At 30.6% G+C, this 16,139-nt stretch overlaps 2 protein-coding genes across 11 annotated transcripts in view; one reads left to right on the top strand and one right to left on the bottom strand.

Moving 5' to 3' along the window:
- The window catches only part of LOC140051112 (calcium/calmodulin-dependent protein kinase type II subunit delta-like), a 117,859-nt gene that overhangs the window by 78,981 nt on the left and 22,739 nt on the right, over positions 1–16,139 (bottom strand). For all 9 annotated transcript variants that reach the window (XM_072096224.1, XM_072096222.1, XM_072096226.1 and 6 more), the window contains exon 3: positions 12,913–12,972. In XM_072096224.1, coding sequence (XP_071952325.1) covers positions 12,913–12,972 — 60 coding nt within the window. The remainder of the gene's footprint in view (positions 1–12,912; positions 12,973–16,139) is intronic.
- Positions 23–6,585, top strand: LOC140051172 (uncharacterized). Of its 2 annotated transcripts, none has more exons than XM_072096305.1 (6): positions 23–361; positions 731–989; positions 1,276–1,399; positions 1,571–1,759; positions 2,097–2,264; positions 2,658–6,585. In XM_072096305.1, exons 2-6 carry the CDS (start codon positions 810–812, stop codon positions 3,635–3,637), a joined length of 1,641 nt encoding a protein of 546 aa, XP_071952406.1. In that variant the 5' UTR covers positions 23–361; positions 731–809; the 3' UTR covers positions 3,638–6,585. The 2 variants fall into 2 exon arrangements, with proteins under 2 accessions (XP_071952406.1, XP_071952407.1); XM_072096306.1 differs by having other exon boundaries at positions 24–361; positions 802–989.

Here is a 16,139-nt window from a genome sequence, read left to right as displayed (position 1 = left end):
TTGTTATTTATAATTGTTTTTTTAACTGATTTTATCTACTACAAGATAGATATATGAGGAAATACGGAAATAATATTGAAACAGGATTAGCTATTCAGATACTACACAAAGAAATTGTACAGTGCAGAGCTCTGCTCGTAAAAGCCAAATTCAGTTCTGCATAAAGAATAAAAGGTAGGTAAAAATAAACAGTCCCAGGTCACTGAATTCTATAAGGAAGTGGAAAACAACATAACCTTCATTGCAAGAGTGAGATACTTACAACTCAATTTATTTTATCATATATCTACATACAGATATATAGATATTCATAGTGAATGATAAAATCTCTATGTTCTAAAAACACTACAACATTGAACAGGTAAGCATTTCTTTGTTTTTTAATAAAAAAAACTATTACAAATGTCTATACTTGTGTATGTCTATACGTCTGTATGTGTAAATGTGCTGATTTTCACCTCAGATTTGTTTTTTTAATGGGCTTTACTTTTATAGTTTCTGATAAAAACAAACGCGTAACTACTGTAATATCCGAGGGATGCTTATGAAATGACCTTATAGCCCCACCATAGGTTAATGTTGAAATCTGTAGGGTTCAGAACATGTTATATATACAAGCTCTATGTATTTGAGGTCCTTTGCTAGACATTTCAGTAAATGTAGCGAGATAGTTAATGTTTATTTCATTTTATGGTCTTTATCGTTGATATATAATGTTTTCGTCCACCAGGAATTTTTAAGCTCATCCCTGTGTAATAGATTACACTCGGTACCCAGCCTAAAAAAAGACATATCTTTCAGAAGCCAAGATGTCTGTTATGGAGTTAAAAGAGCATCTACAAGCATTACGAAAGGTAACCTGGACTAGTGAGGTATTCACAGCGCACGACCTCAACGATAAAATAGCAGAAATACAAATGCCTATTATCCTAAAGGTCGTAGACGGTTACTATGGAGTTCAGCACATTGAGACATTTTCATCTGATCAGGTATGAGGAAAGATTACTTTTTTTTAAATTTTGAATTCAATCTTTACTTTATTATGTTTGTGTTGATATTTCCAATTACTGTACCACTTTGAAAATCAGTGCACTGAAAGTGCCTGCAGAATAAATAAATAAATAATAAATCAAAATAACATTTATTCATTCATGTAACAAACATAAACCATAATTTCTTAATTTCATAATTTCTTACAATATAAAACATGAAGGAGACACAGATTTTTTTTTATAATCCACATATATTTTCTTTTTATTAAATTGTTTTTAATAGATTTTATGGATTTATGGAAAAAATGAACAGAAAAGAATAATAGGAATTGATAAGGATGACAACCACATTAGCATAGCCTATGACACTCCCTTACTGTTTGAAAATAAAGATTCCGTAGATAACGGTAAGTTATACAGTACATCCTGTTAAAAAAAAAAAGAAAAATCTGACTATTATATCCTAAATATAAAGCTATATATTATAAAGTTAAATAACAACTTATAATCTGAACCTGGGGCTCAAATTAACAAACCCTTTACAGATATAAATAATAGTAATTATCCTTCTTTTACAGAGATTGTTCCCCAAAAGTTATCAGACCTTCTTGAGGAAAACAAATTCCCAGTAACAGTAAGCTTTTACGCGGGCGATTTTAGCGGCAAAAGTATTAATGGTACTGAACTGTCGGCCGACTCAATTGGAAATCTACGAATTACAAAAGAACATTCCATGACAAGTTTGTTTGGTGTTTGCTTACAGAAAGGTAAGAACAAAGGTCATTTAGCTTCAAGAAGGTATGTTTTATTTTATAATTTGAACAATATATTTGTGGATATGCTGTTTAATCTAAGTAGCCAATACAACATTTTGGAAGGTGGGTGTGGCCAAGGGCCCAAATGTGAAAGAAACTGTGATGTGCCCATATATTGGCATGATGATGTCATATCACTACCATATTTGGGCATACCACTACCATATTTGGGCACATCACACATTTTTTGTCAAATAAAGTTTGATAGTGTAGGCAGGGCCTCTGGGGAACAACCACCATGGTAATAAAATTGAATTATAGTATAAATAATTAGTTTTCTCTCCTTCAGACACAATTGACAGTGAAATACAAAGTATACCAATGTATCTGGATAACAGATTCTCTATGGCAACCAGCCAAGATGAGGGCAGCAAATTAGAATTTGAAAAACTTAAAAACAGCTTAGAAAAAATGGTGAACGACACTGTTAATTTTGAATCTTACACAGGAAGCTCAGGTAAATAGCAAGAACCAGTATGTTTTAATATCGCCATGGAAAGTGGCATTAAATAGTAGAAAAAGGTGATGCGTCAGACAATGTTCACATGTTGGGATATTGAATAACATATCACCTTGCAGTGGCGGATCCAGGAACTAATGGAGGCCCAGGGCCTATAAATGGCAAATTTTAGGTGTCAAACTAAAATTAGTTATTATGCATTACAATTAGCAAAATTTAGCAGGCCTATGCCTTACTACTACTCTGAATGTGACCCTTCAATACAGTAGGACTCTGTTTAAATATTGTATTATTTTTTACATCATGTTTTACTGTTTTTGAAATTATCTCCCTGTTATTATAACACTGGTAATTAAGAAACATCACAAAATTATGTTGTTAATGTTACAGATATTATCATTTATGAAAAAGCTGATATGGCCAACCAAGACGTTACAAATTATAACTCATTGAGTCCACAAAAGATCAAAGTAGATAAAGTACAACGCAGGAAAAAAAAGAGAGAAAGCAGCGGAGACAAATTTAAAAGATTTAGCCTCGCAAATATGGTTTCATCCGTGAGAAAATTAGGCCATGATCGACGGAAAGTAGCACTGAGCATGGGAGCTAGGAAATACTCAGATGACAGCCAAGAAGAATTGGTTGAAACGTCATTTCAAAGTGATACAGTAGAGCATACAGGGACAAATACCCTGTGTTCCACAGATTCACCCGATGGTGAAAAACCAGTAAAAGATAAACCAGATGGAACAGAACCAGTCTCAACTGGAGCAGTACAAGTCTCAACTGGAGCAGAAGCAGACTTAACTGGAGTAACACCAGACTCAACTGGAGCTAAACCAGTTGATGTGGACATCGAAAAAGAACCTTTGGATGGTCCTTCTGTCAGTGACCAAAATGTTGAAACAGAAGTGAAATTGGAAAGTAAACATTCAAAAGACATAAACCAGAATGCGCCTGGATTGATTACGGAGATAAAGAACATCTTTAAACATAAAACAAAAGATGATGAAGAAAAACTTTATCCTACAACGAACACTGAGAAAGGTGAAGTAACGAATGACAAAGGAAAAGATAATATGAATGATAAAGAGAATGAGCAATCGGAGGATAACGCGGTTCCTGAACAAGTTGTACCGAAGCCAAAACTTCAAACTAAACCTTTGACAGAATCAAAGCCTACACTACAACCAAAGCCAGAAACTAAACCCAAACCACAATCTAAGCCTAAACCACAACCAAGGCCTAAACCACAATCTCAACCAGAAACGAAACCAACACCACAACCACGAACAGTGACGGTAAAGGAGCAGGAGATAGCAGACGTTGCCCTAGACAATAATGAGAACAGCTTACAAACCAAACTATAAAAGGTACATACAAATTCACCATTTCTAATATTACTGTGTCAAGTTTTAGAGGTAGGTCAAACCGGAGTCAGTCATGTGCAAAAGTTAATCATTCAAAAATAACAGCATTTTCATACATGGTAATATCATGCAATTATTAATCAATAAAAACAAAATTAGTAAATGTATTTTATAATTTTTGCTCGATTTAGTTTAAAAATATATATTTTTTATTTTTGTAATATTTAAATAAATAGCATTTTTTATGCATACTGTATAAAGTGCATTTGCTAATAGGTATGTGTTTATATATAGTAGTATCTAATCATTTTTAAAAATTATTATTATTAGTTGATTTGATCATTGGAGATATGTAACTATTTTGTTAAATGTTTGTAACTTTTTAAGAACTATTTAATTGTTAAGATTTTATTTGTGATCAGTTTAAACTAATCAGTAGCTCAAAATTGGTCTGCTGCCCTCTGTTGTTTATGCTAAATTTCAGCATTATAAATTATTAAATCCGATTCATCATTTATATTTTTAGTATAAATTTGCAAGTACTGCACGATTGTATTAATAAACATTTAAGCAGAAATTCATAACTTTTAACCTTTTTTTGTTATGCTTTAGTAAACAAAGAAAATTATTAGTGTTGTGATGTCATCTAAATCAGAGTAACGACACAGGATAAAATTACCTGTAAAAATAACATTATCTTCAGTATGCACTCCACGACACTTAGACTTATTGTGTCCAGACACTATCTATACATACTCCTTAACAAATATATTTTGCTTGGATTTCTAACATATTGCAAAGATCAAAAATACAATATAGAATAAATTAAGTTATAAACTCTTGTGTAAGGTGATTATGATGGTGTACTTCTTGCACAATGTGATGTTAGTGCTTCAAGTGTTATGATTGTGTTTTCTGAAAAGCTTTTTAAAATGAATCACACGTTATGCAAAATAGTCTCATTTATCAATTTTATGTGAAGTAGAAAATTGTCTAGTGGCAACAAGCATCTATGCCATCTGATTAAATCTCACCTAGGCACAAAATACACGATTTGTTATAACGGTATAATAATCATTGATGTACAGATTTTGCATAATGTTTTTAAATTACTACTCATATACCCCTTTCATAACACCTAGTAAAATTCCAGAGGTTACAGCAACACCACTATAGTCTACACCCCGGTGTGTGTTTAAATTATGCATTATAAGAATACGACGCAATATGTGAAAGGGGTATACATGGTTATAAACAATTTAAAAAGGAGTCAATACTTCGCTGATTTGATTTCAACCTGATAGTTAGGTAATAAATCCCAATTGATCATTCCTGTAAATAGTTCGAACTAGGTCTTATTTAAGGAAACAAAAATGTGAGAGAACTATACAGTTAACTTCTCAGTTGTAATACCTCTATAGGGGATAGCTCTATATAGGGGATTTATTGAGGCACTTTTACATGAATTATGTACAACCTAATCCTTATCGGATCCTAATCCCATTGTTAAGCTCTGTCTACACTATCAAACCAGTTTCAAAAGTGTGACATGGTAGTTATATGCCCAAATATGGTAGTGATATGACACCATCATATATGGACACATTTTTTTTGTCACATAAAGTTTGATAGTGTAGACAAGGCTTTAGGAATTCAACTGTAACTTAGTTTCTGTATCTATTAATAAATGTAGTAATAATAAAGGTTATAATAGATTATGTGAGAGAAGAGAATATTCGCCAATAACTATTTAAGAGACATTGTATTGTAACGTGGATGAGTAATGTAATGGTAGAGTATATTGCTAAAACACTATTAATGCAACATCACAATAATTAATGAATTATAATAATAAATAGAAGTCATTGTGATTTATATAATTAATTATGGTAGGTGTTGTATTAATCAAGCAGCAGTCAATCCAAATTACTAAAATAAAAAGGTACAAACGTGGCTGCATCAAAATTAAGGATGGACTTATTCAATATTTAAAAGTCTTTACTCAACATGATGCAATTTTGGCAACACATGAGATTTTAAAGGTTGACCACTGGTTTAGGTAGAGGGGCTTAGAAGATAGATGCAAGGAGAAGGAATAATTTCTATATTTTACTTCGCTTTCAAAGCACGATTTATAATTCATTTTTGTTTAATACTAATGAATTTATCAGTAAAATCCAAAAAAATTATATGGTAAAGTCCTATCATAAGTTTGTCTAGACAAACTTAAATTATCATGTCATTTGATTGATTAGTAATATTAATGAAAGTGAAAACTATCTTGGCAAATATACTTCGATACAATGTAGAGGTAGTAAATTTCATCGAGTATTCCAGTCACATAATATTCAATCTTTCAGGTATTGATCTTTAACTGTGAATGACATAACAATAATGGGATAACTAAAGTCACTAATGATCAACAATCATCGTAATATGCTATTCAATCACATAACATCTGTTAACTAAACCTTGCATGCATAACATCTCCATTTATTTTTCTCATATTCTATTACCTGTACCTATTTTTAGTAAATCCATGAATGCAATGATTTTATTTTTCTGGAACCTATAGAAGAGCTTTTTAACTTTATTATGCATTTCATTTAAAAGTTCCTTAATCACCCCTCTACAATAATAGACTAATTCACCAACCACGCCTTCACATGGGCATGTCCCAACGTTATCATTTCGCTTTCTTGACGGCAGGGACAGTGGGATGGGTGACACTTATAGATGAACGAGACTGTACATTTTTATAAAAAAACATCTTGAAAAACCGACAATAGTCAGAATAGCACCATAAATGACTGGTTGTACTGGTGGTGAGAGCAATTGAAAATGATGCAGAGCAGGTATATGTAGCTACTGTATCTAAAACATAGGCTTTAGATGCACTGATTATATGTAAATAACTTGGAATAAAACATAAAAAAACACTGACTGAATTTATCTTCGCTATTATGAACATATACATGAGTTACATGGGCATTAACTTTTAAGAAATCAATCTGTTTTACTTTAAACAACAAAAAAATTCATCAACATCAAAAAGTAATATTGGTGAACTGATGAAAAGCAACGACAGTGCTAACAAAATAAACAATGTAATTCAGTATTCAATACATGTCCACATTTGAATCCTATAAATCCGCAACATCTCATTTTAAAATTCTCTCCATTATTTAAACAAATCCTCACTAATCCAGTCGACCAGTCGAACAATATATTATTTTATCTACTTTTTTTCCCGTCACAAGAGTTGAAATGACATAATAATCTACACGTAATGTGCAGGCCAAGTCTCAAGGGACAAACATAGAGTATCTTGAACTTGACCTGTAAAACGCATCCATTCAGAACTGACAGTCACATGACCTTTGACCTTTGTTAGGTTTGAGGCAATGCTTATGAGAATCGATGACTTTTACTTGGCATAATGCAACTCACGCAAATGCCCGATGCTCAATAATGACCTCTAGATATATTCTGTTGATGCAAAAGCAATAATTTAATAAACTGATTGACAAGGACTTGCATTGATTTTCTTTTGTGGTACGGAGGATACTTGAGGTTGCCAGTAAAACTCATTGATATTCTTACTACATTGTCACTTATAAATGGAATCAATCATTATAGTAGGAAATCTTTGTTTCTGCATAATCATTTTGTCAGAAGAAAAAAGATTACATGTGTTTATAATACAACGCTATTACATTTCATCACATACATGTTATAATGTGTAACTACAGTATACTATAGTATAATGTAGGAAGGTTACACAGGCTGGGTGGAAGTTTTACATAAATATTAAACACCCATCTTTCATCCACCACAAGAACCCCTGCTAACCTTCCCCGCCCTATCCACAAACCCCCTTTTTCCATCATAAACTGTCATCAGTCATTCCACAATTAATTAGACAAGTACGTTGTGAAAGTCATTTTTTAATTTTATTTACTTATTTTATACGAACATGACTGGAAGCTGATATTGAGTTTTTGTGAAGCAGATATTTTGATCACATTTTCGCGAAACTTCAACAGTACGCATTTAGTGTCACATCGTTTTCATAAAACGCCACTCGACATGAAGAGTTGCTGAGGAAAAAATTAATTCTGCACATGCTCAGAAACGTGTGAATATGTGCAGATTTAATTTTGTACTTGTTTTTGACCGATACCACTATCTGGTACATCACTATTAGGTTTACGGAGCCTTAAACTACTATTATAAATGAAAGGGACAAAAACAAGAAATCCATGTTTTATTTTTAGATTGTTATCAGTGTATTACGTATGTTGAAAATAATTTATACCGACTGAAATAATCAACAACTTGTAAACGCTTAATCGTGTGAATTTAAGTTGCCAACAGTATACAAATCTATCGCGTTACCAGTGTGTACATAACGTCATAATATCATCGTATCACACTAGATTAGACTATTTTTAACAGATTTACATTCGTTGCCATTTCAAAATAAACTTGACGCAAACCCATTCTGATGGAAAGAGATTGTCTCTTAATAGAATAAAACAATATAAAACTAGGCCGACTGAAAAATAAGGCTACGTACATGCTAAGAAAAAAATAAGATACAACTCATCATAGTGTTGAACTTGATGTAACTCATTCTGATGGAAGAAGATTGAATGTATGTTACAAAATCAACCAATTTGAAACTCGGCCAAGTGAGAAAAAACATTTATAGGAAAATGAAGAAAAAAAAGATTATATGTTTAAGTGGATTGAATTAGAGAGTGGACGAGCCATGTCCTTTCTTTTCCAATATCATAAATAATAAATTACATTATACATGCACAATAACCATTACAATTACCAATAGTTTGTTTACATTTTAAAAAGTGTTAAATATTTGTACTTGAAAATGAAGGTACATCTGTATTTTTCAGTTATATTGCGGCCTCTATCTAGGCCATACAACATAAAATTTGGCTTACTGCCTAATACTATGGTGCAAGGACCTTATTCAGAACTGAAATCTAGGCCTCACTGGTTTAAAAATAATCCAGTTATCCATCAAAAATATCTGACTAGATTACCATTTCATCCATTTAAGAAATTTGAAGGATTTTTATATGTCACAGTACAAATCAATTAGAGCCTTCTAAATATAATACATTAGTACACATTTCAAGGATCTTTGCATTGAAACTACAATGAAAATACTGCTGTAATATTGCTTAAAATCAATCCAAATAGATCACATTTTGGTATAACTTCACAAGTCAATCTTGTGATAATTGAACTGCTTCACATTTTAGAATTAATTACTTTTACACAAAATAAAGGGCATTCTATAAATTACTTAAGAACATATATAGTGAAAAATAAGATCCAATGATAAGGAAAAAATTACACTGTTGTGTTACAGAAGTGAATCCATTATTTCTTTATATTGTGATACAGTAAAATTAATGTTACCGTAATCAGGAGAATTTTTTACATCTCCCTGCTGTAATTAATACAGTGTTCTATGACTGAGTGCTTGGCAGTACGGTACTATGAATGTAGTAGTAAATGGCTGAGTAGTGGTCAGTTAATATGAATACTGACCAGTATGAGAATAACATCTTGTTGGTTTCATCAAGCTGATGACATCACGATTTAGTTTTGTTTCTCGCTATAAAATTTGAGAATATCCCACGACCATTTGCAAATATCATAAGTATCGGATTGAGAAGATAGAAACGGTTTATTGCGCACAACAATCAAAGACTAATAATGCGTAAAGTGATTAAAACGTTATACACCACAATAAAAAGTAAATGCTATTAGTGATAAGGTACACAGATAATTGGTGTTTGGGGTTTCTTGAATGAATGTTCTCGGTTGACTAATACACGATACTCAAGTGTAAACTTAATCTACCGGGCCAATAAAAACGCCTCATTAATACTTCGTTGCCAGCTACGTTTCATACTTGCTCGATAAACTCATTCAGATGAGGTCAGTTATAAACAGGGCGATGTAATATTTGATGCAAATGTAATTTTTAATTTGACGTAATTAATATTTAGCGGTAAATGATTGATGAGACTAAAATTTTCATCTTAATCTGTAACTGTTCATCTTAGAAACTATCTAATGAAACAAATTTATTAATCAGGAAAATTAAAATAAATAAATCTTCAAGTATCTAATCAAAAATTGATTAAAACATGGTTGGCAGATTGGTACAATTCTGCCCAAAAAGAAAATTGTATAAGTAAACTGAAAACTAAAATAATATCTGTGCCTGATGTGTTTGTAAAAGTATCTCTTCGGAGATCCTGCTTCGTGAATAAAATACTGAAAGATAAGGGCGTATCAAGTTGATCTCTGGTGCTCGTGCGTACAAGGGACTATCGCTGTTCCGCCGTACCACTCCGAGAAAGTCGCTATCCAATCGGGTTGAATTAATACCATGAAATGTGATCTAATGACCACTAATGATCATATCAAGCAGAAGGTTCCGGATTCGAATATCGGTTGGGGCAAGTTTTTCTCATCGTTTCAAATTAATTATTTAAATTTCAGTATATCACCAGGCGGTTTAAATTAATGTTCTGTGCCTGATGATACCGTGTATTACTATTAAGTATTATATAAATAAAATTTTTTTTTTTTAAATGTAATTATTTCGCAAGCCTTTTTTTAGGGGTAATCATGATTTTAAACTTCTTTATAATGAAACAAACTAAAATCATACATTATTGTCAGTAAAAAATGTAGTTTACTGCAGTAACTGCAGAATATGATTTCTATTCTTTCATAATGTCTTATTTTTTTTCTCTGATTTGCGATACTCTTACTTAGTTAGTCATAGTGACATTTTAAATATTTTGATAATGATGACAGCATGTCAGGATTGATTAATTCTATGTTGACGTAATGTGCTGAAAGACATGGACATTTAATTATTTACTTAAATTGCAAACACCTATTCTGCAATAAAACCAGTTGAACATTCTGTCTCAAATGGTTTTCCTGAATCTTATTAAATTCACAATTTGGTTATTTTAAAATAATAAAATCTGCCATATTGTTTGTTTAAAAATAAAACTTCTCTATGTGATAAATAAATTTAATAAATTAGAATTATCAAATTTTGATTTCAATCAATCAACCAATCAGTGTTTATACATGAATCTTTCCATTTGCTTAAAGAGTTTTGTTCTCAAAACATGAAACATAAAGATGAATTTAGGACTTTTTCTTGTAGCTTTCAGTTAATATTAAATTTGCAAAAAGGAAAATATTTTTGATTATTATCTTATCTTGTCTTGTAGCCAAAATCTCATCGACTTCCAGTTGACTTTTTTTTTCTTTTAAATCACAGTTTTACAATAATATGTTTTCATATTAAAGTATAAAAATATTAAAAACAAAATAAATTCACATAAATAATAAAACTACTTGAAAATGCTGAAAATGTGTTTGTTACCTCTCTTTTGAGTTTATTAAACTAAATATTTTCTTACGACTAGGCAGAATTATTGCTAATTATAAAAGTTCAAAGAGAACAGTAAGCGTTGCTCTTCAAACTATCTTGCACTTTCTGGTAATAACATTGTATCGTTAGTATAATTAGTTAAGATATCAATAGCAAATCAAGACAAAATACAGGATAATTACATAATGCAAAATATGTAAAAATGAAGTTCAATGAATGTACTGTAGGAAGACATTTTCAAGTTTGTGGAGGCTAATTTGCATAAAGGTGGTCATTTGTTGGCCACTCCTTAATGTGAAGCACATTTTACACACTGGTAAGAATAGTTAAAGATATACGGTAGTATAATATACAGTATACTGGCCAGCATTACTTAAGCTTGCAACCTAACCTTATTACACAGGTTTTTTTTTTCAGGGAGGACGGCCCGAACTGGCTGAAAAATAAATAACTTAAATATTTTAGGGTATCACTGTATTAAAATGTAGTATTACAACAAAGTATTAAATGCATCATAGGATAAAATATAAACATTAATAGTAAGTTGAACTTGAATAATATTTATTTACATTTGCTTCTTCTCTGCTTGTGCTACTTTAAGAAATATAAATGTGAGGTAATTGTAGCAATATGTAATTGTAGCAATATGTAATTGTAGCAATATGTAATTGTAGCAATATGTAATTGTAGCAATATGTAATTGTAGCAATATGTAATTGTAGCAATATGTAATTGTAGCAATATGTAATTGTAGCAATATGTAATTGTAGCAATATGTAATTGTAGCAATATGTAATTGTAGCAATATGTAATTGTAGCAATATGTAATTGTAGCAATATGTAATTGTAGCAATATGTAATTGTAGCAATATGTAATTGTAGCAATATGTAATTGTAGCAATATGTAATTGTAGCAATATGTAATTGTAGCAATATGTAATTGTAGCAATATGTAATTGTAGCAATATGTAATTGTAGCAATATGTAATTGTAGCAATATGTAATTGTAGCAATATGTAATTGTAGCAATATGTAATTGTAGCAATATGTAATTGTAGCAATATGTAATTGTAGCAATATGTAATTGTAGCAATATGTAATTGTAGCAATAAGTAATTGTAGCAATAAGTAATTGTAGCAATAAGTAATTGTAGCAATATGTAATTGTAGCAATATGTAATTGTAGCAATATGTAATTGTAGCAATATGTAATTGTAGCAATATGTAATTGTAGCAATAAGTAATTGCAGAAATATGTAAGAGTCATACACATGTTTTTGTCTGGATTAGGCTGTGGACTAGGCTGTGGACTAGGCTGTGGACTAGGCTGTGGACTAGGCTGTGGACTAGGCTGTGGACTAGGATGTGGACTAGGATGTAGATTAGGCTGTGGACTAGGCTGTGGATTAGCACAGACAGTTGAATCTGTGAATCTGAAAATTGACATTCTCTTCTGCATGACGAACTCATAGAGGGCATTATAACTGTTATCAAACTACATCCAAACATAGAGGGCATATTAAAAAATATCTTCCATTAGTACTGCTAGTAAACATGTAAAGGGACTTCCGAATGGGGCATGCGTGGCAATTTTTATATCGAAAACAATTAGGAAATTGCACATTTGAACTTGTACAGTAGGTGGAGATCAATAAAAAAAACTGGGAGGTCTGCACTATTGTAGATGTTCGATTGGAATAGTTCAATTGATATCAATCATAGAATTTTATCAAATTCAGAATAAAGGTAATTCTGCATCAGGCTCTAGAGGGAACATGTAGAAGGAGGTCAGGTTGAGGTTTTGTAACAAACTTACCAATGTTGTTATGTCTAAGCTGGCGGCAAATTCTCTCTTCTCTTTGCAATTTGTGCAAATCTGTTAAAAAGAACAAAATGAGGTGTTTTTATACATTTATGACAAATATAAATTGAGTTTATTTCTTTGTGGTACAACCTACCGAGTAAAAATAAAGTTTATGTTATTTACTCTATTCATTGTTCCTGAACAAATAATACGAGTATACGTAACTTCAAATAGTCAGATTCTTGAAAATTTATCAATCAAATAATTAAAATGTCAAATTCACAAAAGGTTTATCATATAATTTGAAATTATTCAGTAGTGTATCTACTGGTATTTGGAAAACAAATAAACTTAATTTAATTTAAGCATCCTTTAAAACACATTCAATTTTAACCAACATTATTTTAAAAACTTTTGTTGTCTTTTAAAAATGTTCTTAATAATTAATTGATTGATTTTTACATTATCATTTGCTTGTACTGCAATAATATTTCCTTCAATCCATTTGATGTACACTATCTCTGTACATACTGTAGTACTGAGAGTCCTATCACAGTATATAAAGAAACGAGGTACGATTGTTCCTTGCCAACGACAGGAATAAATTAGTACAATGTAATGACAATGAAGCGTACATATTATATAATTATGCAATAAAAATATTTAATGTTCTTTAAATTTATATAGTTTTTAGAAATAAGTTATTGTACCACTTGGATCACTTTATACAAAACAATAGGAATAATAAAATACAACATTTCTATATTGTATTTTCAAAAATAAAATCACAATACATAACTTTCGCTATTAGAAATAATTTAAGTTTGGCTTTTTTACTACAGTATAAAGACTGTCAAACGCATTAAGATAAGTATCCATCTATGCAGCATCACAACAACTCTGTACGGCAATTACTACTATGTCATCAGCACAAAAATAATCTCTCTCATCCGTGTATCTTAATTAATATTAATAATGAACACAAAAACAGAAGCTTTAAGATCAAAAAATCAATGAATAGTCTTTGTGTGATTTGTAAAAATTCATCTGATAAATATCAACGATGCTTTCTTCCTTCCAAATATGTGACTGATTTAAGAAATGTCAAGATGATCGGTAAAATAAAAGGAAATAATTATCAAACATTCTTGAAGTATCTATAATTTATCGTTAATATTTTAAAATTGTACAAAAAAAAAATTACACAATAAACTTTTAATCAAAATACCAAAAACCAAAAAAAAGGAAATCGAACCTGCAACTTCTTCTAAGACAATTGCTAAACCATTAGACCATAGAGGTTTCATAAAAGCTTAAATAACCATCAAAATACAATTCACAGATCAAATAATAATTTTTTTACTATAGTATTAGTAGTACGGTATGTAAAAAGAAAATAAACAAATATTGAATAAATTAATATACTGAATAAATTTAAATATTGTTGAAATAAAATAAATAAATTTCATCTGATTATTATATTACGAGTAGTTTCATGCCACAAACATTGATGTACATTTTGCGATATCATTCATTTTATCTTAATCTGACTGCATGTTTTTTATAGACTATGTCCACAAACCTGAGGAGAATCTCCCAAGGATATAATTTCAATAATTGAAAAGCTAAAAAGTTTCTTAATTTAATTTCAAGTCGAAGTAAATCTCAAGTTTATTCGCCAATAGCAAATTTATAAGTTCATTAACATCATAATTTTTATAAAAAAAACATAGTTTCTTAACTAAATTTAAATTCTTGGTAATAATTTTTGGAATGGTTTATAGCAAGTAATTATTAATGCTATGAGCTTAAAGGTTTTAATTTAGAAAAACGGTTTGAGTTAAAAACGTGGGATGATGTTTAATATTTTAAAAGATGACGCAAGAAGCAGACGTCATTATTTCATTATTACGTGTAATAATTTAGATATTATTGTTATATTTATTGCCGAAAACAAAATTAGTCAAAAGTGATATCATTGATGTTATAAAATATACACCCATATCAAGCATACAGTATAAAAACAATTAACAGTTCACAAAAACATTAATTTTACCTCTGATGATATTATAATTATCGCAAAGATTTTAAAGAAGAAACTATGTTTATAAAGTCCATAGCTCTAATGTCTCTCTTTCCTATATCTTCCACATTTCATTTATGCCTAGGGCATTACTACTATCCAGGGTCCTACAATTCAGACTTCCCAGGCTCTCCAAATTGTCCATAGTTAACAATTCCCAGGGTCCTCATCACCACTTTCCAGGGTTGTACAATTCACAATTTCTGCTACATTTTCCATACTTCACAATTCCCAGGGTCCCCATTACTACTCTCCAGGGTTGTACAATTCACAATTTCCAGGCTCTCCATCCTTTGCTACATTTTCCATACTTCACAATTCCCAGGGTCCCCATTACTACTCTCCAGGGTTGTACAATTCACAATTTCCAGGCTCTCTATCCTTTGCTATATTTTTCATAGTCAACAATTCCCAGGGTCTCCATCACTGCTCCCAGGGTTGTACAATTCACAATTTCCAGGCACTCCACTTTGCTACATTTTCACAATGCCTGGTTCAAATGATATTTCTCACAAATTGTCATCCTAATTATTTTACAACCGACTATGTTGCTACAATTCAAGATGAATAATAAAATAATAATTATTCATTTAAACCTTTGATATAATCCCTTTCATCTAATCCACTGTAACTGGATAAATCTCCTTTAATCTTGCTTTATTTTAAAACTGGTCAAATGAAAGAAACTTACTGTATTAGTTTGATTTTGATTTTTTAACAGAATTGACATCTTTTAATTTATGTTATATTATGGTTTTGTAATCTTAGATTTAATTATTATCTATATTTTGAATGAATTAAATAAAAATAAAAAATAAATAAAATTACCAAAACAACATACATGTGTGAAATATACACCCCTTGTTCTAATTTCTCTTTATTTGTCTTTCAAATAAAATGAATACTAAATAAATGTTTTAATAATATTTATCAATTTAGTAATAATTATAAATGTAGTAAACCAATTTGATAGTAATGTCTATATAGGCCTATGGTTGTTTGACATTTATATAACCTTGATTTTGTATTCTCACTCAAATAATTAACATAATATTTGTGGGAAACCTAGAAAATTGTCATACAGAAGCTAAATTAGTATTTTTTATATAGAAAATATCCATGTCAGAAAATGGAACATTCCACATGTAAATGATGT

The sequence above is a fragment of the Antedon mediterranea genome, chromosome 6 (assembly GCF_964355755.1).
Source record: "Antedon mediterranea chromosome 6, ecAntMedi1.1, whole genome shotgun sequence".
NCBI lineage: Eukaryota > Metazoa > Echinodermata > Crinoidea > Comatulida > Antedonidae > Antedon > Antedon mediterranea.
Note: the sequence above shows the minus strand (reverse complement) of the source record. Positions and strands in the feature narration are given on the sequence as shown.

Bases quoted from the DNA above. Each gene is read 5' to 3' on its own strand.
- LOC140051172 (XM_072096305.1), top strand. From the start codon at position 810: ATGTCTGTTATGGAGTTAAAAGAGCATCTACAAGCATTACGAAAGGTA. The intron at 990-1,275 runs GTATGAGGAAAG...TGTTTTTAATAG, and splicing joins AGACATTTTCATCTGATCAG to ATTTTATGGATTTATGGAAA. The intron at 2,265-2,657 runs GTAAATAGCAAG...TTAATGTTACAG, and splicing joins ATCTTACACAGGAAGCTCAG to ATATTATCATTTATGAAAAA.